Genomic DNA, 22,438 nt, shown 5'->3' with positions numbered 1-22,438 from the left:
TCTCGCTCACTCTTTCTCTCTTCTTCCTGTCGATTATTATTCTCGATTATCCGAATAAAATTATCCGAATAAAATGTCCGATGGAATGGAAGTTCGACCGAAACTTTGTCACTTGTTAGTAAGATGAAACTTAGATCAGGATTTGAATTCTAGAAATTCTATTTCTATTTTATTATTCTCGATAAAAATTCGTTTCTTTTTTTTTTTTTTTTATATATATATATATATGTATTATACGTTAAAAACGATTGTCGCTCTTAACTGGGGGGTGTCACTGGACACGTAAAAATATATCTCGATTTTCTTTCTAACGACTATGGCTCACACCACTTGATAGTGTCTCGATAATCGAAGGCCTTCGCCTATCACGTCGTCACCACATTTTCAGGATCCTTCGTTCCATGATGCCGACGGAAAGATAAACCTGATCCAGAAGGGGGAAAAACGAGGCTTCGTGGCGTAAAACCAAATGGGATTTGTTTCGTTCCTCGATGTTCCTCAAACTTCTTTCCACGCTAGGAAAGTCGAATCTTACGGAGAAGTCGGCCAGAAATGTCTTCTTGGTCGTGTACTATTGAAAAAACACGAATCTCCCTCTAGGCTCGATTCCCTTTCTTTCCCAAATAGTAGGCAGTGTAACGTAACGATCAAGATCTTTCAAAGAGTAAGAGCCAATAAATATGAGCCATTCAACCGGTCAATCGAAACTTTGGACGATGTTGTTTGCGATACGAGTTATCAAACGTTGGATTCGATTATTTCCTTCGATTGTCCTTTTCTTCCTTTCCTTTTTTCCCCTCTTCCAACACGATTTGAGAATAGAGATGACAAACAAATATCTTCTTTCGAAACAAGTAAGCAGAGCACGAAACGGTTCGACTTCCTGATGCAATTGTTTCCTTCTGTATTGTTCTGGTTGATTATCTTTTATAAGCTGTCGGCGCAATCGTTGACCGACTTAAACCGACTGAGACAAACTGGATGCGCGAATGTCTCTTGGATCTGTGTGACCCTTGCGTACGACGACGGGCAGCAAATTGCGCGACACTGACGACGTTAAAAGTTTTGAACCGAATGCTCCAGCGATGCCTTCTGTCTAAGAACGATCTGATCCAATCGCGACTGCCTGTATTAAAAGGCTGACCAATAGTGTCTACGCTGGAGGGTCGACCCGACCGTCAATTGGAACCACTCAGTGTTGATGAGCAAAATGTGACTTGGTTTACCTCGTAAAATCGTCCCGAATTTGATCGACACCGCTGAACCTCGATCAATACCTGATCTCTTCCGCTTTCCTTTTTTATATCGATCTATCCAATATCCTTCTACTTTTTCGAATAATCCAGGCTTGATTTCTAATCGTCGTTATCCACGACGATCCAGTGCCTCGCTCGTGTCTTCGTCGCTATTTCGAGATCACGATGACGACGTTTACATCAATTTGACGAGCAGTTGCGTCGTAAAAGATGCTCGTTTGCCACGTGGATTAATTATTTTGCGAGCCGTTATCTCGAACTTTGCGGAGTATGTTTTCGTTACTAATTCTCTCCGATGAGATGGCAAAAAAAAATGGAAAAAGAAGTTTTTCGAGTCGATCTCAGGCCGGACAAGCGACTAACGTGAAGAAGAGGTGAGAGGATGCGCCTCCTCGTTACGTTATTATTATAGCCACGTGCCAGAGACAGTGCAACGAAGGACGTGCAACAATTGTTAGCCGTTAATAAAAGTTTCTCGCAGTTATTCTCGCGAAAGTGTATTCGAGCAGAAATTCTGGAGGATTAGACGAACAGACGATTCTGTTACGATTCTGTTTTTCCGTTTTTCGCCGAATGAACTTCCAAACTCTGCTCTGTGACAGCGATCCTTAAACTTTCAGCCTGTTGTTCGTAACTTCGTTAAACTTCGTCCCAGAAAATGATGATGAGTTAAATTAATATCGTAGAAGCAGAACCTGAAACAACAAAATTAATATACGTCCACGGAACAGGTGTACCGGTGTATCGAGGATACTTTCCGTAAATGTTAATTCTGTGTTCGAATACGTTAAATGGGGATCTCTTTTATTATATATATATACACATATACATATAAAAAAGAATATTACCAGTGTATAAGGAAACGTTCGAGAAATATATTTTAATTTATACGACAAAATTTTGCCCACACCTAGATAGATTTTCGTCGAAAATATCCACACCGACAATGTTAGTGAGAAAGTGCCCATTCATCGTGCTCGTCGAATGAATCGTCTGAATGCTTCCTAATTCCCCGTTCCAACATTTTCTCCTAAACGTTTTCCACTGTTCTCCGCATCTTTGCACGTATATCCGTTCAGCAAAGCAGGCCTGCTCAAGGGGGTTAGACGTCTGAAGTTTCGCTGATTGAAGTTAATCCGCGAGGTCATTGTTATACGCGCTACTCGGTTCCACACGAATTAAACCGTGTGCCTGGCTTGTACGGGGGGAGAAACTCGAGTAGCAAGTATCAACGATACTCGCGTGTCACGTCTAATCCACACGACCGCGGGAAGAAACTCCGTAGAAAAATCTTCCGACCGATTCAACGAGATCAACGACCACCGACAGCGAATTACTTGGCGACCTTGTTCCTTGCCACCGCGAACAACACTTCGTTCCTTCAGCGAAGAAGAATTATTCATTCTGTATTAAATTACAGTCTTATGACGTAGGTGAAATTATTATTTTCAATTTTTTTTCTCGAATTATGCAAGCTAGAAAATAAAATTCATACCCAGTGATTATTCGTTGAATTAATTTTTATTTAAATTTCAAAAACAGATGGAATCATCATTCTTCGAAGAAATGATGATGGTCAGGAATGATGCAAGACTTTGAAAGAATTGGCTTCATTAGTTAACTGCCAATTGTCTCCAAGCAATATTTACTTTTTTACGAACGTTAAATCTATGAACCGTACGATTCTTCGAGTGTCGAACGAATTGAGATGTTTCTTTTTTTAGAGAACTTTTAATTAGAGAATTTTTGTATCGAAAGACTTTGTAGCAAAATTATTTGAAAATAATGATTTTTGTAATTGTACAATTAGAAAACGATTGTATAATAGGCGCAAGGAAGTATTAACTCGTCGCGTAGATGAAGAAATAGTGGCAACACGAGTAAAGACCTCTATTCCTGCAAATTGTACTAAGACACCAAGGTCATATATATATCTTTATAATGGACGAATGCACGTCTGAATCACGTGTAAGATTTGCGCCGCCTGCTTTTGATTGAAATTATAAACCGGTTATCACATTGATGCCATAGTATCGCTCAACTAACTTACTTCGAGACAATGCCAAGGGCAATTCTTTCCCGAATGTCATTGCCAAAGATTAGAAAAATTATAATCACGCTTGTTGAATTATATCCAAATATTAACGTTGCATCTGTTTTCCACATTTTCAAATCCTTAAAATGTAAAAAAAGTATAAAGGGAAGAATTTTTTCGTTTCTCTTATGATCTATCCTGTGTACGTATGATCTTTATTGTTCCACGAATCGTTCGTTGATAGAAAATTATGATCAATTGTTGCGAATGCATCATCACGTGAGTCAATTCATATTTCTGTGCTCGATATCTTGTAACACTCGTTGACATTCTTGCTCCAGAACACCACTCCAAACCTGATATCGATGATTCAATCCTGGCACAGCGTGTAAAATCGTCTTGGTTCCTAACACGCCTGTAGTTTTATTGGAAATACCGTAAAATATCCTTAAAACTCTAGAGTGCAAGAGTGCCATAGCGCAGAGAGGGCATGGTTCCATTAATAGAAACGCCCAATATCCCGTGCATAAATAAGGGCCACATTTTTCCGTGTTTGTTGCCGTTTGTTCCGATTTATGGCTGGAATTATTATTCCTTCGTCCTCGTCGAATCGCAGAAGATGCCAGAGATTCCTCTTTTGGAAGATTAATTTTCGTTAACGATGTTGGATAATAAAGCGGAGCTTCCTCTACATATTTTCTTTTAATATTTATTTCCCTTGTTACATAGTTTTCTATTTTGTCTGTAGAATCGATCGTCTCTGAATTATCACTACTCTGTTCAAATTTTGATTCTAATTTCCAAGCACCCCCACCTTGAAGTTTGGCAACAAGATCCACGACGAGCATAGCTGCGTGCCACATTGGATGTTGATCGATTTTCGAGGCAGCAATTGCAAGAATTCTTCCATCCTCCGGGTCAACAATCACAGCGCTGCCGTTGCAATTCTGATCACCGACAGCCTCTAATTTGGCTGCTTCCACTGCAACGTTCATATACCTCTCTATCAGGTTTAATTGATGTTCTGTAAAAATTGATCCATCGATCAGACATTCGATATTTGGATCCGGATGAAAGTTCAAAGGCCAAATGTTTGAGGCCCGAGTCGCTTGCGCTTTCGTTTTGACTCTTCTTGCTGGTACTTTCAATATCTGAAAATTATCTTCCAATAAAGATAAGTCAAACCCTTTTTCTCTTAACATTATTTTTAATTTCTCTTCCGTCAAGATACATTTTTCGGATGAATTTTCCATTTCTGCTGATATTTTCGTACAATTTAACGGTGCCAATAGTAGTCTGTTGGAGGAGCAGCGTTTGAGGTGCTGGAAACCTGGCAGAATGGAAGAAATACTCTGAATCGCAGTCGAGATATCCTTTTTCTGCTTAAGTACACCCACGTAGACATCTTCGAGGGATGGATCGTCCGTGAAGTCAGGATTTAAGATCGGTCTCGCTATCCAACTTCTAACAGTGGCTCCCATTTTGCTCTCCTTCGGGCATTTGGGCGAGGTGATCGCCATTTTTCCTGAAAAGACGGTGGTGCCTTCACTTTTCGTCGTTTCATCTTCATCGATGCTTTCAAAGTTTTATCTTCGACGTCTTTAATATACCAAACCTTCCGTTTATTTTCTTACATTATAAATTTAAATGTAGATATATATATATTCGTATGAAGCGAACAAAGCGGAAGAAAAATGGACACGTATCGTGAAAGAATGTTGTAGTTAGTGACGGTGCACTTGGTACGGCTCACAGGAGGAGAAGCGATTTTAAATTGCTGTCAAGTTGGGCCACGGTCGGATCGATTGTCGGAGTTAGGCGCAATTGTACGACGTTGATCCACGAACAGAAGAAATAAGGTCTTTGTTGCCACGCCGTCCCGATCCTGCGATGATCGCTTTCCAGTTAAAACGTGAAACCTGTGGATGGAACGGTAACGACAGACCGTCGTGAAATCTTACGATATTTGCCTGATTTCATAGATCAACTTTGGCGCGGAGTTTGGGCTCTCGAATGAACCACAAATTATTCGAAATACAAGCTCGAAATTCCATAAATTTATCTCGGGGCGATAAGAAATAACAAGACAGATTAGAATTATTGAGAGGGGAATTTGACGAAGCGAGATTGAGAAAATATTTATTAACGTTATACCTATTATTGTATCGTTTTATCAGACGAAGAAGATATGGTGTAAAATAGGTCTCGAGACGAGATAATGCAGCTCATTGGATCTCCCGTTGAAAATGCAATCTTTTTGACCAAAGAATCGTATTGTTAAGAACTTTGAATTGATATGGTAAGCTTTTAATAAATTGGTGAACGAGTTACGTCAATATCGAAAACGTGATTCGATGATGATGCTTGAGAAGTCACATCTTAAAGCGTATTAACCGCTCAGCAGGAGGAAAATATGCCATGGTCGGATGTTCTGTGAATGGATAAATGAGTGGACAGGACAGATTAAATTATAAAACGTTCATAGCGTAATAGCGTGCCGCGAATACGAGGTTATTGTTAAAGATAGTCATTAGACGAATGATAATTTTATTATGAAATAACGCAACGATTTTATTCAAACATACTTAGACAAAAATATAATCATGCAAATATATATTATTCGTTGTACAAAAATTTGATTTGTTTTGTTTTTTTATTAATAATTTTAATAAAGAATATTTTAATTGAAAAAACGAGTAGAAAGCATATAAAATCATCTGTTAAAAAATTATAAATGTTTATTTATAATTTAAAGATGATATTCTAATAAGCATTGTATTCGCTATCGATAGAAGGAAGTTAAATTTCGCGCTTCGTTACGTCAACAAAGATGGTGGTAGCACATTCGTGCAAAGCGTGTTCCTTATATAACATAAAAGGAACAACAAGCAGACTCGAGTGACGCAGCACACAAATGTAAACTCATTAAGAAAATGTATTCAACGAATGATACGGAATAATTAATACAAATTTATAAATAAATTCTAATTGATTTAAATATCCCAATTTTCTTAATCACAATAGTTCGTTTTTTAATGGGTTCGATTCACGTGCCAATATGTCTTCCCTGGCCTTGAATCGAGATATGACACGCGTGTTCCGCATCTTTCGCGCTTGTCAAACAAAACAAATCAATTCGATCGAAACAGACAAAAGATATTTCCAAAAAAATGACTCGATCATCGACGAACAACCTCGCATATATATTCTTTACGCAAGTGGCAAAAGAAAGATGAAAATTCTTACCTGCTGCTGTGAGAAAGCACGTTTCAACGTCTCTTTTCGGTTTGATTCTTTTCCTCAACTATAAACGAGTAGATTCTTGTCAATCACACCTTTCGATGCTTTACACTCAAACTACGATTCACAAATAGCACAAAACACACGTGAAAATATCCGTAGAGATGGACGTTTACAGGAGAACGATACCTTTCGCGATTACGAGTTATCGACGCTACTGATGCACACTCTGTCGGTCATTAGTGTAAACTCTCGACTGGAGGAAGGGAAGCGTGACCACACTACGGTCCTTCGTTTTTTCCTTTTTTTTCCCTTAAACATCTTTTATTTCTATTAATAACATATCGAACTAGTTACCTAATATTATCGTCAAGACAAAGAAATAATGGCCTTTGCTGATATTGCAATAAATTCGATATATTCTACATAAAATGTAAGTTATTTCTAACGGTTTTTTGTTTATACATATTATGCGTATTACAAAGATTCGATGTTTTGGTTATGAAATAGTGTTTTCGTTGAAATAAGATGTTCTAAGTGTAATTTTTGAAATTGAAAAGAAGCTAAAAATATCTTGTTCTATTGTTTAGTTCAAATATTATGTTTGATGGTGTTTTAATATCGACGAAAGAGAACGATTCGAGCAGCTAAAATTTGGCGCGAAAACGTGCATGATGACGTCATCAATTTATTTTGCAGATTAGTTTTACCTCGTGACAGTTATAATTTTTATTCTTCAAATTTGTAAGTACATTTTAAATAGTTATCTATTATTTTTCTTTTCGTGTGTTTGTTGAAATAAATATTTTAATTTTACTACGAAATTTTTATATTAATTTCTACAAACAATTATTTACGTAAACACTTTTTTATAAAGAAAATGATGAGATCATATATATGTATACATCGCGATATATTACGATAATATTCGATCATTTTCTTTGAACATAGAAAAATAAGAAAAAAATATGAAAATTGAAAAGAGAGAAATTCTTAATAACTAATTACGTATTATTATTAATAACTAATTATTAATAACTAATTACGTAACGATATAATTTATATCTCGAACGATATATATGATAGAAAGCAATCATGATTGTTAGTCTGTTGAAATTATTCGAATCAAGTTTATGTAACAAGTCAGTTAATTAATCAAATAATAATTAATGAGATTATTTATGTGCAATTTGCATAAGTTTCGAAATATTTTAAATACGTTATGATTGCATCATATAGATATTCCATGTGTTCCTGAAACAGATATATTTCTTATATCATTTCGAATTTTCGAAAGTTTTAAAAAAAAAACTATTAATTTGAATCAAATTTACCAAAGATGTGATAAAATCAGGCCTTGATTTTCTTATCGCGCGAATTGCAAAGCAAACATCGCATTCTTTTTCTATAATCATTCTCTCCAAAAGAAAATTTAAGGCTAAATAAAGTCCACAGCCAGTTACACCATCGCTAATTAGAAAGAGATACTTTCGCAATAGACATTTATTTCATAATAAATATTCAATTTATATAAAAATATTTTTAGATATTTTTGGATATAATCTTACTGGCAGACAACGACGATAGGACTGTCTTCTTTCAGAATTTTTTGTGCTGATTGCCATAATGTTACTAACGATATAGTCGCAGGTAAATCTTGATTTTTACCAGTTTTCCATTCCGTGGAACATAAAATTGTTACGTATTGTTCTGTAGCAGGTTTCTGAAATTACATATATAAAAATTGATGCATTTCATTTCCAGATAAAAGTCTGCGACTAACCTCTGAATTATCGACGATTATCAGTTTCTCTAACGTATAGTATTCAAATGTTGCGAATTCTTTCGTTCGAACATTTATATATGGTACTGGTTTAAATTCTCTCTTTGGAACAATAGGACAACACGTCTGTACAAAGGTTGATATAAATATATAATTGATTAATAAAATTTTTCTAATATTAAATTAACAAAAATTTTATCATAATTGATACCGCATCTTTTAAATCTGGTAATTGTAACATAATGATAAGTTCCACTTTATACTCAGCAATCATTCTCCAGAAATCGCTAAATGTTTCAGGTAATGGTAATTGTGTTGCTATATACTGATTCTGTAATTTTACACCATCTACGTAAACAGCGGATATATAATCGCTGTCTTCGTCTGTCGACGGATATCTTTTTAAATATACTCTGCCTGCATTCGCTGCAATGGAATTATTGTTATTGCACTCTGATGATAGAGAAATACGAAGAGATAAGGAGCAATCAAATTATTCCAAACCTAATATTAATTCTGGAAATCTGTTTTTAACAAGGTTGCGTTTTGATAGAGATATTTGATTGATCGATAATCGAAGAACTTCATCGTGCCAGGTCATTTTTTCTAGACTTTTTTTTAGAAAAATTATTTAACACACAACATATTTTGCACACCTTGCATACGATATATATTTTTTATAAAAAAAATTACCTGTCTCGTTGAATCATCAATTGTTCTTTAAGCTCTATAATATTGATCGATAGATCTTTATTATATGGTAAAGATGTTGGAAGAAAAAGTAAACATTCTAGTAGCGTTAAATGTGCAAATAGATACTGTTGTTTATTATCTATCATATTAATCCTTTGATTTCTAATTGCTTGAGTTTCGGAGAACACGTTTATTGCCTAAAGATATTTTTAAAAAGTAGGTACTGCGTTCTGCTTTCAAAAATTGGTGAAAATATTTTTTTTAAATATATTTTACCCCTTCTGCCGCGGCGCGTCGAAGGCAAATGTCACATAAAATTACAATTCCAGTTCTCCCAACACCTGCACTGCAGTGGACCACGACTGGTCCACTTCCGGGTGGTGTTGCCAAGAGTTTCTTTAAATACGTTACCACAGAATGCGTGAACAACGGTGCGCCATGATCTGGCCATGCAGTGTAGTGTAAATGCTCGATCTAATTTTTCAATTAATCGTTAAAGAGATCATAGATGTGTATACGTATTTTAATCGATATCAATTTTGTTTCTCACTTTTCGAGCTTCGTCTCCATACGTCACATGTAAAGTACGAAACGTAAAATCTGCAAACACGGCATGTTTCGCATTGAAAACAATGATATCTCCGTATCTTTTCTTTTTTCCAATATCAGGCCAATATTGTTCGCATTTTGTCTATAACAATTTAAATATCATTGTCAAATACGTATTGATTTTAATACAAATTTTACCTTTCCATCTTCAATTAATTTCGCAACCATGCAAATGATGTAACTTTCTTCTTGCCAGATCATTCTCCAAAAATCGATGATCGTATTAGCTTTTGGACCTTGCGTAGCTATGTAAAATTTCTCCTTTTTATAGCCCTTTTATAAAAATTCCATTTATCGATACAATCTTTTTTCAAGATAGAACAATATTGTTTTTTTTATCCACTTAATATTACCTTGATATAAGTAGCGTTAATATAATCTGAATAAGGATCATCCGGAAGTTTCTCTAGTATCACACGATTTTCATCGTCTGTAGAATAATTGATTTAATTACTAATTAGCATATTTTACAATTCTGTAAGGAAGTATTTACGTACAGGCTATGAGATTTCCATATCTATTCTTTGGTCTGTTTTGTTCTAACTTTCCGTATTCCCATGGTTTCGTTTGTCCTCGTGGAAGGGTCTTATTTGCAATCCAAATATATACATACAGTTACAAAATTTATTACATCCGTGGTAATATGTTTAAATATGAAAGAACTCACATTATACTGTCTATCGAGTAATCCAGACTCGATTGCATGCTTTACGTATTTCTCCAAGTCTTTCACTTTTACAACTGACATTCCTCCTTCTCGTTGATTAACATCATTAATGCATAATGCGTCTCCGTTGTAAGTGGTATTCTCACATGATAGAAACTTTTTATCGGACGAGGCAGTAGTGACATTTAAAAATTGTTTAGAACTCGACGATATCGATTCTGTTTCAAGATGAACCAAATCTTGTAGCGTAATCTTTTCCAAAGATCTTCTTTGCTTTCTACGATGAATACAATAGCTATCAAATTATTACTCATTTCATTCGATCGTATATGATAGAAAGAAAAATCTATTTGCACCTTTGATAAAAGTAAAAAACTAGAGCTCCTATAAGAGCTCCTCCGATAAGAAATATCGCGATAGGAACGATCCAAATTTCGTCGTATCGTTTCGACACTTTGCCAACGCGAATTGATGTTATCTCCACGATTATGATCTGATCCTTGATGATAGATTCTTCTTCGATTAATACTATCATTATTGCGTAGGACTCGGCCGGTTTTAGCGCGCAATTCGTGGCATTACCGTAAATCTTGTTATCGCCTATTGTGAATGTTTTATCGGCAAACATGTCAGTCTATTCGAGAAAGGGTGAAAGGTTTGTTTGACAAAAAAGTATATAGAATGCAACGTTTTTCGATGTGTCGATTCCAAAGATCAAAACGAACACAAAAGTTGGCAATACAAAAATGTAAAAGCTTTTTTATTAACTTATAAGCAAGTTTATTTATAACTTATTAAGCTTTCGTATTTTTTAATAAACTTTTGTGTTCCTAATCTATAGGATCTGAAGATTTGTTTCTAACAAATATATTAATACTATATATTTATCGTAGTTGATTTTAAAAAAGGAAATGTTACATAAAGATTCGAATACTTACGGGAAACTTGGCTGCACACCACGCGATCTCATAATATTTGATACCCACTTTCTCGCGTAGATAGGGGTTCAATTCCGTGTAATTCTGGCAAGCTTGGCTACCTTTTACAACAACATTTGTTACACTGTTTTTCGTGTCGTTCAGAATGGGAGGGATGTGCAACAAGATCGTCGAGTCTGAATCGCGCATTTCCATTGTTAACTCTTTCTCGAATGCCATTGCCAAAAGCGTCCTCACTTCTGCAATTTTCTCCTCCCCGTATAATCCGGTATTTGTCACTGCTCGAATGGAAATTTCATAAATGGACGAGGACAATAAGTGTAATTTTGTACTGTATCGCGATTGATATTCTTCAACTCGATATTCGTAAAGCGTGCGTTTCTGTGACTGTGAAATTTGCATTTTGAGACGCGACGATATCATTTCTGCCCTTATCACGAATTTCTGGAGATGTCCACCCGTTTTCCAAGGGTGAGACCATGTTAGATTTACCATTCCTTTTTCGAGAGCCTCGGTGATAAAAATTTCCGGCGCCTGTGGCTTCATTTTCGCCCAAATAATTTGCAATGCGGTCGATGAAGCATTAAACGTTGACACGTTTACGTTCTCAGGATATATCTGAAAAATATTCATACAATATCTTTAAGATTAATATTCGTATCTTCATTTCGATCAATAGATGGCGTTCGGCACCTTGATTTCTTTGACTGGATGTTCAACATTCGCGCAGATATATTTATCCCATAATTGGCAGTACTCGGTTGCTCGTATCTTCGATATAACCTCACAACCCGAAAAACAACTTTTCACTACGTAATATTTTATTTCTCCGTTGACAGGTGGTTCTGGTTTTTGCCATCTGAAGTGTACTCTCATCGATTGCAAGTCGATTTCATAAATCTCCAAGTTCTTCACAGGAGGTGGTTCTGTTGTAAATTAATCTTAATTATTACTTAAGAGAATAATTTCTTCTTTTTTTTTTAAGTGATTGTTGCAACGATCTAACCTTTCGGAGGAGTAATGAATATTAGCTTTTCATATCGCGATTCATTGTGCTTTTCGGTATAACTTCTGATGGCGTAAATTCGTGCTTCGTATATTTCAGCGCCATATAGCACATCGTTCAAATAGTAAGAATATTCTGCAGTTTGCATTGTGATGCTAAAATTTTTCACCGCTTTGCTAATACCGGTGACAACGATTCTTGCAATTATAGGTCCAGAAATTGTGGAGCAATCTTTAGGCGCGTCCCACGTCAATGTGTAATTTTGAAATCTTAAATTATTATATATTGCGGTTGGAGTATCTGAAAGTATCAAAGTTTCATTGGCCTCTGCAATGGAAACTTTCGTGAATCGTCAAAAATAAATTCTTTTTACCTGTTTGTTTTGTAGTGAACTCAATTTGTTTCTCAAGTCCACAAAAAGAGGTGCAGGCGGCAATTTTTCCAACGTAATGCGCATAAGGAATTAAGTTTGAAAATGTGGTATTGGTGGTCGCAGTTGAAAGGTAATTAGTAATATTTTTCTTTGGATCAATTTTTAAATTTTCACAACCAAGATGTGTTCGAACCTTGAAACATTGTTACTTTGTAGTTAAGTGATTCTTTGAATAATTAGAATTTCTCTCTTTGATTACCTGTAATACAACTTCGTATTTTTGTATGATTCCATTCAGATACAAAGGAGCATCCCACTGCAAATTGATTTTCGACGATGTCAGTGTCATTCTGAAATTCCTTATTTCCGATGGCACTATTGTGAAAACAGATATCTCAGAGATCATGGAATCGATGGAGGAATTAAATTTAAAAAAAGTTTCACTACCTTCGTGAAGGGTTCGAACTTTTTGTGAGAATAATAATATCATTGCTCCTTTGCTGATTGTAATTTTATATAAGGTATAAGGTATGAGATTTGTAAATTCGTATGGCAGTTTAATTAACCTTCCTTTGTTAATTTGAACGCCTGTTTCCAGATTCTCAAACACGAAGTCGTACCAGTTACTTGGACAAGAATACAAGGATTCCTAAAAGTCGATAAAACATTTTCAAACAGTATAGAAAAAAATTTTGAAGACACAGATAGAAGAAATAATTATTACTTCTTGATCCTTCGTCAATATTAAACTAGTAGTTTTTATTTTTACGTGAAAGTTGACAGTTGCTGAAAAATTTTCTCATTTATTTCTTATCGTTAAATTGTTATTTGTGTAGGCTATATGAAATGTAATGGCTTACGAATGCAACGAGTTGTAAAATTCTTCGAATCACTGACTATAAATACGTTGTCATTGATGTTTGATAATATGTAAAAAATCTTATAAATAGTGCCAGGCTCCAAATCGTTGGTATATCCAATCATCATTGAAATATTATCAAATATTTTGGTATAGTTTCCCATAGTTTTCAATTCTGGATAAGAAATATTATCTTCTATTTTCTGGTAAAAGATATATTGATCGTTTATAAAATAGAAACAGAAAATTGTATGTACAAATTAACACTTATTTTAATTACATGTATAACAAACTTATAACCAAGAGGTATTAACGTTGCTTCATTGGATGGTAATGCCTCTTTCACTGAAAGACTCGCGCGGACCATTGTTTCATTAATGAAATCGATGTTAGGTGGTGGAAGTATGCCATTATTCGTCACTAAAGCATTAATATTATATAGCATCAGAATTATTGCAGTTAATAGATTTGTTCCGTTAAATATACTCGTTATATTCATATTCGGTATACTCGTTACGTTAGTTTTGCACTTTCAACTCCATATAAAATCACAAATATTAAATTTTATTATACACAACATATAACGTCGAATACTTAACTGACAGTGAACGCATCTTACAATTAGAATGATTCTATATGGAGGGATCGACTTCCTATTGAGTGAATCTACGATAAGGAACATCCGGTTCTTTACTGATATGTTGAATATTAACAATTATACAGCGTTTCATTAAACTGCTGCTGTATCGAGATAAATATACGTAACAGTCGAGACACTTTTTTCGGAAATTTTTATTTAAAAATCGATACAAAATATACAAGGTCTTACAAAAATATTGTACTTGAGTAGTTTTCATGAGCATGGATTATAAGTTCATTTTATCTTAAGATTGATAATGTCAACGTTTGAGTCGTTTTCTTACGTTATACTTCCCCCTCCCCCTGTGTTATTCCTATATAATAATTCAACTCTTGGCAGACTAGGATTTCAACGTTGCTGAATCGGTCAACACTTTCTGCGTAAAGATGATTGCGGTTAATATTTTTGGCTGGAATTATTTTTAAAGAAGGCACATCTAGAATGTGACGAAATCAAGGTGAAAGACGAGGTATCCAAGAATGCACCCTTCTGTGTCGGCCTAAATTGCACCTTGGTGACAGAAGCGCGAGCAGAGCCAGAACGGCACCGAGTAAAGAAACTCCGCACAAAGCGCCGGCCGTGACATCGTGGAGAGGAGTGCCAGGTTTGGGAGATTTGGCGGCGAGCAACAAAAGCCCTGCGCAACTGAGTGCCGATAATCCTGCGAGTCCAAGTCCTGTCCAAGTCTTTCTCAACGTTCTGCAAGCGCCTGCCAAAGCGCAACAGGCGCCACAACCAGCCGCACTGTCGTAATAATACCTAGAAACGAATTTCGACCTGTTTAGGTAAACATCTAAATCATCCTCGGTGTCTTTCTTCATGGGCATATTACCTTCTTCCTTGCGTCCATGACAAGTACAGTGCCAAACCGCAGGTTAGAATTCCAACCAGGACCAACAAGAACGGCGCGTTTCTTCTGTCGTTCTTCTCCAGACCGCTAGCCAAGGTCGTGTTGGCGTCGCTGTTCGGCGGTGACAGCGGCGGAACCTTGATAAAACGAATAATCCGCGTGATTGGATCGTCGTTTCATTCGAAAACAAGTAGTATAGTTTTACTCACAACTGCGGTTCTAGCGATGAAGGCACTTTCCACGCTTTGATACCCGTTCCTTTTCTGTCCAGCAGGTATTACTTGATACCTCGGTGAACCGGACACCATCGGCATAGATTCTAGTCCATTTTCCATGTATGCGTAACGAGGCGGTGGGTCACCATGACCCATCGTTACAAGGTCGACCGGAGTTGTTCCAATGTAACGTAGCCTTCCACAATTGCTGGCTGGGCAAACATCCTGTTGGCGGGACGGGTTTTCCAATAATGGTAGGCATCTTCGTGCCGATGGCTCTTTGTTCGGGGTGGAAGTGTGAAGCCCGCCGGTGAACGTACGATTTTGTGGAGTTCCATGTGGCGTGGAACGGGTAGGGCTGAACGTTCGACCTACATTTCCGGACGAGAACAAGAATTTTAATATCCGACTTGATATTTTTTCAAGAAAAAAGAAGAAAGAGGGAAAAGCATATTCTTTGAAAACGGATTTCGTTCGAATTGAATGGCGTAGACACGCGTACCGGTCGGGGAACCACCTGGAGTGAGCGCTCTTCTTTGTGGCGTACCGGTTTGATTGAACGAGTGTTGCCTCTTTGGAGATAAGGTCCTCTCCTCGGATCTGGATCGAGGTGGCTTCCTGGGTGTGGCTAATATCTCGTGCAATTTTTGCGTAGCCAAGTTATTCTTGGGCGAGGTGGACAGTTCCTGGCCGTTTCGCTCCGGTAAAGCCGGCGGTTCCTCCTCTTGCAAGGGCACCCTGCTATAGCGGCCTATAAAGTGTAACATTCTCTCTCTCTTTTATCTTTTCTTATTTCAGGAAAAAAAAATCGCGACCGAATTTTATTACGAATTTTCTCGAGCCTACCTTGCGGCGTGTTGATGTGCCTCCGCGCCGAAGGTACGCGTTTCACCGTGTTCCACGGTGCTTCTTCGTCCTGGTAATCCTGATCACCCGGTACAACGGCGTATCTTCCGCCGTTGTTCCGGCAACTGGGCATCTGGCCGTCGTCTTGGTTGGCCGCCGGTGCGGAACGTTGCTGCACCTGCTGGCGCGGAATGAACTCGTACCTCAGGGAACCCCTTCTCTGCACGTGACTCCTCTCCTCGTCCTCTATGTACTCGTACCTTGAACCTTGATTGTACGTAGAGCGGTGTTCCTCGAACGGAACGCTTCCATACCTTCGGTGCGCCGAGTTGTTAACGTTGTTACCATCCAGGTAACAACGATATCTGCCTCCACCCGCCTCCCCGCACTTCTCCGCCACTCTGTTCTCGCCCATTTCTTGAAACGCGGGATTCGTCTGGCCGCCGTTGCATTGCAACTGCAACGGCGGAGGCGGCGGTGGTAGATCGTCGCCACCACATTGGAATTGAGGAGGTGGTGGCAGGTCACCACCGGCCTGATCCTCCGGTATGTACTCCGACTGGCGGCAGAACGAGGGATTTGTGTAACAGTGGACGGGGGCCGGTTCCGATGTTTCCGCCATTTTTATCGCGAGCTTTATCGCTTGAAACCGATTACTCGAATAATTCCGATCGAAACTTTACGCGGTGCACACGTTGCAATAGATAGGCATAATTATAATTGGTGCGCGAAGATAAACGGGTCGGTCTTTATCACTCAGAGACGCGCACAATTTGTAACTTGACTTGATTTCGAGCAATCGAATCTCCCTTTCCGATTATTGGTGTTTCTGATTCGCGAGAATCAGCAAAGCGGTGCTCACGTAGGAGGGGGATGTCCAAGTTTCGAGGGAGAAGGTTACCATTCGTGCAGGTGGCGAGACGATGATCTCTTGCGCGGGAATGCGGCGTGGCTTGCACATTTTCTATTCTCCTCCGAATATTTCTTACCACGATAGATCTGGATATATCGCGAATAGTAAGTTGAAGAGGGTCCGGTCGAAATTTTAACCTTCTTCCAGGATGTTTCTCGATGATATTTAAAGAGGCAGGTGGAAAAAGAATTTGTCGCGGGAAATTCGTGCCGACTTCACTTTACAACTTTTGCTCTCGAACGAAGTTGACGAGCCCGTTGGGGGAAAGTCCAATGTTGAAATGCGTTCGATCCGTGCACCACGGTTGCTCCCAACAAACTGCCACATGAGTTCCCTCAAGAGCAGATGTACGAAGGGCGTTTCTCCAAGCGTTTCTCCAATGCACACGCGCGTATATGTGCGGCGTATTACCTGAGGGGTTGTCAGAGGGTTCGCATAATACGGACACGGTGTCACATCTCAGGGTGGGGGCCCTGCCACCTATAGTACTTCCCTTCCAACGTTTTCCTGTTTTACTGCTATCCTCTACAGTATGTTCAAGAATTTATGCGACCTTTGCTGCGCTCCCCTCGCGCTCCATCGCGACATTTAAATTTTAAATCCCGCTCCATATTAATTTCCACGGATCGAACGATTTCGTGAAATCGAGTCGATGTTGAACGTCGCGGAGCACATCGGAGGGAAAATTGGGGAAACTTGATCGTTGATCTCGCGATAAAGAAGACTGGATGAAAACTCGACGGCAATTTAGGAATCGAGGAGATTTTCTTTTATTCGTCGAATCGGTGTTTTCGTTTGTTTTTAAAAAGTAGACGCGAGAAATGCATCCATCGATAAATAAATCGATGCACGAGATTATCATGCCGTGTATCGTAAAAGAACTCCAGTTGAGGGTACTATAGATAACTTTCTGGGCAGCTGCTGCGACCGTTGGGACGCGTGCCCCAATCGTAACAGCTGCTCCAACACAAATGCGTATCGATCACAAACATGCTCTTTATCTTTCACTCTTCGTGCACACTGTTAACTCGTACAGTGTTAGCGAATGTCGCGTTACGTTAACGGACGAAAAGTCATCTCAAAGGGTGGAAGTCGATAGAAGAATTTCGTAATTAAAAGAAAAAAAGGAAAGATAAATTGGACGAGATAGAGTTTTTTAAAAAATTGAAACTCGGAGACTCAAGACTAAAGGGGATCAAGTTTCTTCAAATTTCAACGAAGAATTTCCAAGGATTCGAGAAAAAAATGCTTGAAATAGAAACAATAATTAGGAATCGAGGTCAGGAAAAGTATCTGCGATATTACTTTTTTCTCAACTTCGTCAATAATATGTGTTTTCGTCGATGTTTTAATAAATGTAGAAAGTAGGTCGCTAGACGATGAACACGATGGCCATATTTTCTATCTTTCTATCCGTGTTAAGCGATAATCGAATTGCCTATTCTCCGTAGAATTGCGATCAATCTCCAAGAAAGTGTAGCACGTTTTCTGCTCCGATGATCGATCAACGACAGAAGGATATTATTCCGGAAGATCGAGAAAGTGAAAGACTTTTCTCTTTTCTCGCGACGAATTCGAGATTCGCACGTGCAATATTCCATTTTGTTTCTCTTTCGACTTTTTTTCTACGCGATCTCCCTGCTGTATTTCTGTCACAGATCGTCCGTTCTCGACGATAACCGCTTAAAACGAGAAACGACCGCTCGGGACGAGGATGTTAGGATCGGTATTGGAAAACAGGGGGGTTACACACGTGCGTATTCAAGCGACACGCGTTCAAACGTGCGTCGTTTTTCTTTCTCTTTCGTCGTTCGTTTCCGACCGTGTTCTCTGAGTCATCCAATCTTTTCCCATTGTCCCATTTCATCGTCTCCTCCCACTTTACACAATTCCAAATTTTTTTTAAATATTCGAAAAGGGTCGAAAAATTTAATCGTGCGTATACGAAATTAATCGACTCGCGTCGTTATTCAATATTATTCTCGTGCGCTTGTATCGATACAGAACTTCTTCTCTCGAGATAATTTAACCGGGAAACCTTACTCTTTAGCAGTTGCTCCGACTGTTCGAAAAGAAAAGGTCGGGTGCCGAGCCCGTGAATAATAAAGGTTAAGCGCGATACTCGGCCGAGGATTCCAGCATGAGTTAAACTCTCACGAGTTTAAACTCTAAACTGTAACATGGAAGGTACATTGGGTGAAAATTAACGGGATCGTTCGATTGTTGAATATATTATAACAATATATAAAATACCAAGATATCGATGATGGCGATGATTTCCATAAGGAGAGAATACGTACGCTGGTTGCATTTCTTTCTCGTAAGCGTGACATCGTTTTATGACCATGGAAAGTGGTATGAAGAAGGCATAAAACAACGCGAAGGTTCATCTATCCGTCGTTCTCCTCTGTTGTCCCTTTCACTGCAAAACCGACCGCGTGGGAGGCCTGTTCAGATTCTCGTAGTAATTTCAACTCGAACTAGTCTTCGTTCAGTCTTTCTGCCGGTGTGTCTTTCGCTGCAAACCTCCTGTTTCCCGTCAAATTAGTCGCGAGACAGCCGAGTGATCGATTGGAAATTTCCTCGCGATTCCCTCTTCTGGATCTATCGAAATCGAGGACCAGGATTCGGATTTGGAAAACGCGCGCTGTCGAGAGGATTGCGGAAAAAAACAATTGATCGATCATCGGGATACGAATATAACTCGATATCTCTCGATCTTGATCACCGTTCGTTCGATGAATATTCTCGATTAACTTCGAAAGAAGTCGATCGGAAACGATTGGTCGCACAAGTTCGTTCGAAATAAAATAAAGGGAAGATATTTTATTCCCGGCGAACAGATGACAAAACGAACGTGGAAACTGGATCGATGATTTCTCAAGAGATTGAAAATCCAGTGCGGCTCCGTACAAAGAAATCGGTGAAAACACGTTGTATGAGAAAACACGCGTGCAACGAGATAATTGCATCGCCTTCGTAGTCAACTGTTATTGCATAATATTCGCAGGCGAGGGAAGGAAGGAGAAGAAGAAAAAGGAAAAAGAAAAAGAAAAAGAAGGACGAAGCGTCAGCTTCTTATTTACCGTTCCACGTTTCACGTTTATTGGATACAAGCGCATGCCTCTTCCTTCTCCTCTCAATTTTTGTCCTCCTGTGTTCCATTGTTGGAAACGAATTGCACAAGCGTAGCCGCAAGAGGAGCGACGAAGAAATCCACGGGACGACGGTGGGGCGAAGATTTCAATTAAATCCAAGCGGTTAGCATAATTGGTTGCTCGCTGCTTCTGCCGTTACGGAAATCATCGTCCATTTCTGCTTCTGGATGGAACAATTCACCAATTTGCATTTCAATAATTCCGCGTTGCGGTCGTCGGATAGTCACGAGGCTGGTAACGGTGAAATTAGCCTCTTAGTCTTCTCGTGAAAATCCTCGCTTCGAAATCCGTGTCCTCTCTTTTCTCGCGTCTTTTCTCTCACTTTGTCCGACTTGTCTCGGTACATTATTTCGTTCACGGTCAATCGGCCTTTCGTTCAACGGCAAGTGGAAAAAAGCGTTTCCCTTTGATCCAAACTTAATATTCCGTTCTATCCTCTCTTCAATCGATATATCGTGATCATGATACACGACAGGAGCGTAAAAATTTTCGTAATCGAGAATCTCCCTTTATTGACCTAGACGATTCTATTCGAGATTCGCTGGAAACTGGAACAAACAGCGATGGAAAACGTGTACGTGATAAAAGTGAGAACGAAACCACCCTTGTCCTCCCTCTACCCATCTGAACGGCGTTATTCGGCGTCGACCGTGGGAGGTCTGTCCCTGGTGCACTTCGGTCTGGGCGCTCTTTCCCTTCTTCTGGGCAGCCTGGCCTTATCTCTTCAAGGTCCAATCCTATCGGTCGCCTGTCTAGTCCCGTTCGTGACCGGGCTGTTCGCATGGAGAAGGTGGTACATAGACAGGAACATCGCCATCTTTTTTTACGGAAGTCTGTTCTCCTTGACGGCGGCCATCCTCTGCTTCATCGCCACGATATTCGACGTCGCCGCTGCCGCGCAGAGCAGGGATCCTTTGTGGCCCCTCGAGAGAATTTTCGACCAAGAAAATCGTTCTTCCCGCTTCGAGCAAGAATCGAGTAATGGCACCCTGTTGGACAACCTCGAGGCCACGGACGGGGACGCTGAAACGTTCCATCACCTGACAAAAATTAACTCGTACTCGCCCACGCTCGGAATTATACTCGATAACATGTCCAACATATCCGGATACATCTTGAGAAGCTCGACGATCGATCCTGATCGACCGGACGAAATCAAGGATCCGAGCACAACTGTGGATAACGGTGGAGGAGGGGAGGGAAATTTGTGGAAAAATGTCACCGAGGAATCCTTGGAGACGATGAACGGCGGAGCGATGTCGTTGTTGTACACGGATTATCGCAAATCTTTTCACACTAAAATTTTATTAACCGTGAACGTGCTCGTTGCCTCCCTTCTCGAGGCATTCTGGTCCGCCCTGAGCGTTAGAATAGCCCTTCGAGGAATGATGAATCGTTTGCCGGAATCGAGTTACGCGAATGGGACGAGCGGAAGCGGAAAATTGGACGAAACGGCGATAGGAAAACGGAAGGCACCGGCTCCAACGCCGGATATTCTGGATCACGACCGCAGATTATCGGAAAGCTTGCAAAATTTGACGGCGCGGCACAACCTGAGGAATTCGGGGCCGAGACTGCCGTTGCCGGAATCGAGCAACGAATTCAGAGAAAGAGTGGAAAGATTTCTGGCAAATCAGGCGGCGCATCACGTGGCCGAAGGATCTTGCTCTTGAGGACGTTAAGTTGAAAAGAGACTAAGTTGAAATTCGATTAATCTTTGTTCAAGATTCATCAGTGATCGTCGATATATCAATCTTTACGTTTGTAATATGTACACGTTAATGTAACAGATTAGATAGCAATGTTGATCACGCGATGCATCGTTTAATAGCAATAATAATAAAATTCCACTCAACGAAATTACTTACCAATTTCCTTCATTGACGGTTTCGTTAATTAGCTCGACTCGATGGAAACCGATCGTTAAATGGCCGTAAACGATCGCGGCACAATTGGACGATTCAAAACTGGCGAGCGAGTTATGGAACGGCTTTAAAACCGTTTTATAACTTTTACAACGAGCTCCGAAAGATCGTATCGTTCCGGGCCTAGAAAACACTTTAATTGCGATTTATTAACTTCGGTCGCCACGTTCCTTTTACCTCTGTTAATTAAATGATTCAGCTTGCAACTAGTAGCAGCATCATACCAAGCCCTCGACCAATCTTCTTCTTAGATGCGATCTCGAAGCGTATATGAAAAAGAAAGAAAAACACGCGAGAGATTGTATTGTTCTCGTAAACGTACACTTACCGTATTACAATCGTGTGGAGAAACGAGTCCTTTCCTTCTTGGATAGATTTTTAAACGATGCCAAAAAATATAATTTACGCGTCTAATCGTATCGCGAATCGTGA

The 22,438-nt window shown here is 39.2% G+C and overlaps 4 protein-coding genes across 9 annotated transcripts; 1 reads left to right on the top strand and 3 right to left on the bottom strand.

Annotated features, from left to right (window-relative positions):
• Positions 1–192: 192 nt before the first annotated feature.
• On the bottom strand, positions 193–13,958 carry LOC107998806 (receptor-type tyrosine-protein phosphatase kappa-like). 3 transcript variants are annotated; one of them, XM_017058277.3, is made up of 24 exons: positions 13,740–13,958; positions 13,461–13,662; positions 13,325–13,386; positions 13,048–13,249; positions 12,860–12,975; positions 12,601–12,793; positions 12,228–12,527; positions 11,915–12,147; positions 11,222–11,839; positions 10,640–10,917; positions 10,284–10,560; positions 10,114–10,201; positions 9,970–10,046; positions 9,755–9,889; positions 9,558–9,698; positions 9,284–9,481; positions 9,008–9,204; positions 8,819–8,925; positions 8,526–8,740; positions 8,315–8,440; positions 8,100–8,254; positions 7,866–8,001; positions 6,538–7,785; positions 193–1,951 (listed from the first exon to the last, which is right to left on the bottom strand). In XM_017058277.3, the coding sequence occupies exons 1-23, from the start codon at positions 13,956–13,958 to the stop codon at positions 7,711–7,713; spliced, it is 4,350 nt and encodes a 1,449-aa protein (XP_016913766.2). In that variant the 3' UTR covers positions 193–1,951; positions 6,538–7,710. The 3 variants fall into 3 exon arrangements, with proteins under 3 accessions (XP_016913766.2, XP_061939598.1, XP_061939599.1); XM_062083614.1 differs by lacking the exons at positions 193–1,951; positions 6,538–7,785 and having other exon boundaries at positions 7,792–8,001; positions 12,860–13,249; XM_062083615.1 differs by lacking the exons at positions 193–1,951; positions 6,538–7,785 and having other exon boundaries at positions 7,888–8,018; positions 12,860–13,249.
• LOC107998776 (probable inactive tRNA-specific adenosine deaminase-like protein 3) lies at positions 3,576–4,811 on the bottom strand. Its single transcript, XM_017058218.2, has one exon. The coding sequence runs from the start codon at positions 4,809–4,811 to the stop codon at positions 3,576–3,578; it is 1,236 nt and encodes a 411-aa protein (XP_016913707.1).
• Positions 13,959–14,501: 543 nt separating the features above from the next.
• On the bottom strand, positions 14,502–16,632 carry LOC107998808 (uncharacterized). 4 transcript variants are annotated; one of them, XM_028667217.2, is made up of 5 exons: positions 16,011–16,632; positions 15,667–15,915; positions 15,159–15,535; positions 14,932–15,086; positions 14,502–14,876 (listed from the first exon to the last, which is right to left on the bottom strand). In XM_028667217.2, exons 1-5 carry the CDS (start codon positions 16,630–16,632, stop codon positions 14,552–14,554), a joined length of 1,728 nt encoding a protein of 575 aa, XP_028523018.2. In that variant the 3' UTR covers positions 14,502–14,551. The 4 variants fall into 4 exon arrangements, with proteins under 4 accessions (XP_028523018.2, XP_016913774.2, XP_028523019.2 ...); XM_017058285.3 differs by having other exon boundaries at positions 14,502–14,858; XM_028667218.2 differs by having other exon boundaries at positions 15,712–15,915.
• Positions 16,633–17,479: 847 nt separating this feature from the next.
• Positions 17,480–21,941, top strand: LOC107998809 (uncharacterized). The gene has a single exon (XM_017058287.3). The coding sequence runs from the start codon at positions 20,645–20,647 to the stop codon at positions 21,752–21,754; it is 1,110 nt and encodes a 369-aa protein (XP_016913776.2). The 5' UTR covers positions 17,480–20,644; the 3' UTR covers positions 21,755–21,941.
• The last annotated feature ends 497 nt before the right edge of the window (positions 21,942–22,438 follow it).

Source organism: Apis cerana, linkage group LG13 (assembly GCF_029169275.1).
Source record: "Apis cerana isolate GH-2021 linkage group LG13, AcerK_1.0, whole genome shotgun sequence".
In the NCBI taxonomy this organism is placed as follows: domain Eukaryota; kingdom Metazoa; phylum Arthropoda; class Insecta; order Hymenoptera; family Apidae; genus Apis; species Apis cerana.
The sequence above is the reverse complement of the archived record's forward strand: the minus strand, read 5'-3'. Positions and strand labels throughout refer to the sequence as shown.

Bases quoted from the DNA above. Each gene is read 5' to 3' on its own strand.
- LOC107998808 (XM_028667217.2), bottom strand. From the start codon at position 16,632: ATGGCGGAAACATCGGAACCGGCCCCCGTCCACTGTTACACAAATCCC. The intron at 15,087-15,158 runs GTGAGTAAAACT...CGTTTTATCAAG, and splicing joins TCATCGCTAGAACCGCAGTT to GTTCCGCCGCTGTCACCGCC. The intron at 14,877-14,931 runs GTAATATGCCCA...TTACCTAAACAG, and splicing joins TCATGGACGCAAGGAAGAAG to GTCGAAATTCGTTTCTAGGT.
- LOC107998806 (XM_062083614.1), bottom strand. From the start codon at position 13,958: ATGAATATAACGAGTATATTTAACGGAACAAATCTATTAACTGCAATA. The intron at 10,918-11,221 runs GTAAGTATTCGA...TTTCTCGAATAG, and splicing joins GGTGTGCAGCCAAGTTTCCC to ACTGACATGTTTGCCGATAA. The intron at 9,699-9,754 runs GTAAAATTTGTA...AAATTGTTATAG, and splicing joins AATTAATTGAAGATGGAAAG to ACAAAATGCGAACAATATTG.
- LOC107998776 (XM_017058218.2), bottom strand. From the start codon at position 4,811: ATGGCGATCACCTCGCCCAAATGCCCGAAGGAGAGCAAAATGGGAGCC.
- LOC107998809 (XM_017058287.3), top strand. From the start codon at position 20,645: ATGGAAAACGTGTACGTGATAAAAGTGAGAACGAAACCACCCTTGTCC.